Raw genomic sequence first — 662 nt, 5'->3', positions numbered from 1 at the left:
AGATCTTGGACACCAGTGGCACTGGGGAGAGATGGCGATAGCCCAGCTAGGGATGGGGCCACCTTGCATCCCCCAGGTGATGAGCACCCAGCACTGAGCTGGGTGGGAGACACGTGTGGAGAACCCGACGCCCTGGCGGGACGAGGGTCTGCAGACTTGGGGTGGAGGGAGGCAAGTGTCCCTGCCCTGGGGATGGATGCTGGGGGACTGCTGGGAAATTCCCACTCTGCCCCGAGCTTACCCCAGCTGGTGAACTCCCACTTCATCTCCACATAGAAGTCCTGGGCCTGCAAAGGGCACAGCGGGGTGAGGAGGAGCCCACAGCTGGCATCTGCCCGCCCCAGCAGGGTGTCCCCAGCAGAGGGAGGTACCTTGCGCAGCTTCTCCAGCAGGATGGGGATCCCAGCCAGGCGCTTGATGGCTCTCTGGTAGTCACGGTACCGCAGGACCAGCTGCACCAGCTCCAGGTCTCGGGTGCTCACGGCCTCCTGCAGGACTGCAGGGCAGAGAGGGACATAGCCCACGAGCATGGAACAGCACAGGGTGGCACGGGATGGCACAGCAAGAGCTGGCCACTGCACAAGAACCATGTGCGTGTACCACCATGTGAGCTGTCCTGGGGGAGCTGCAGCACCAGGCTGAGCATGCCGGTGCCTGTGCCC

At 64.0% G+C, this 662-nt stretch overlaps 1 protein-coding gene across 1 annotated transcript in view; it reads right to left on the bottom strand.

Annotated features, from left to right (window-relative positions):
* ANKRD13B (ankyrin repeat domain 13B) overlaps positions 1-496 on the bottom strand; it is a gene marked incomplete at both ends in the record, with an annotated part of 2,120 nt that extends 1,624 nt beyond the window's left edge. The window contains 3 exons of the mRNA XM_008943976.1: positions 1-21; positions 242-287; positions 372-496. Of these exons, the coding sequence (XP_008942224.1) occupies positions 1-21; positions 242-287; positions 372-496 (192 nt within the window). The remainder of the gene's footprint in view (positions 22-241; positions 288-371) is intronic.
* Between the last annotated feature and the right edge of the window lie 166 nt (positions 497-662).

This window comes from Merops nubicus, unplaced genomic scaffold (assembly GCF_000691845.1).
Source record: "Merops nubicus isolate BGI_N331 unplaced genomic scaffold, ASM69184v1 scaffold24117, whole genome shotgun sequence".
NCBI lineage: Eukaryota > Metazoa > Chordata > Aves > Coraciiformes > Meropidae > Merops > Merops nubicus.
This window is presented reverse-complemented; position numbering and strand designations above follow the sequence as displayed.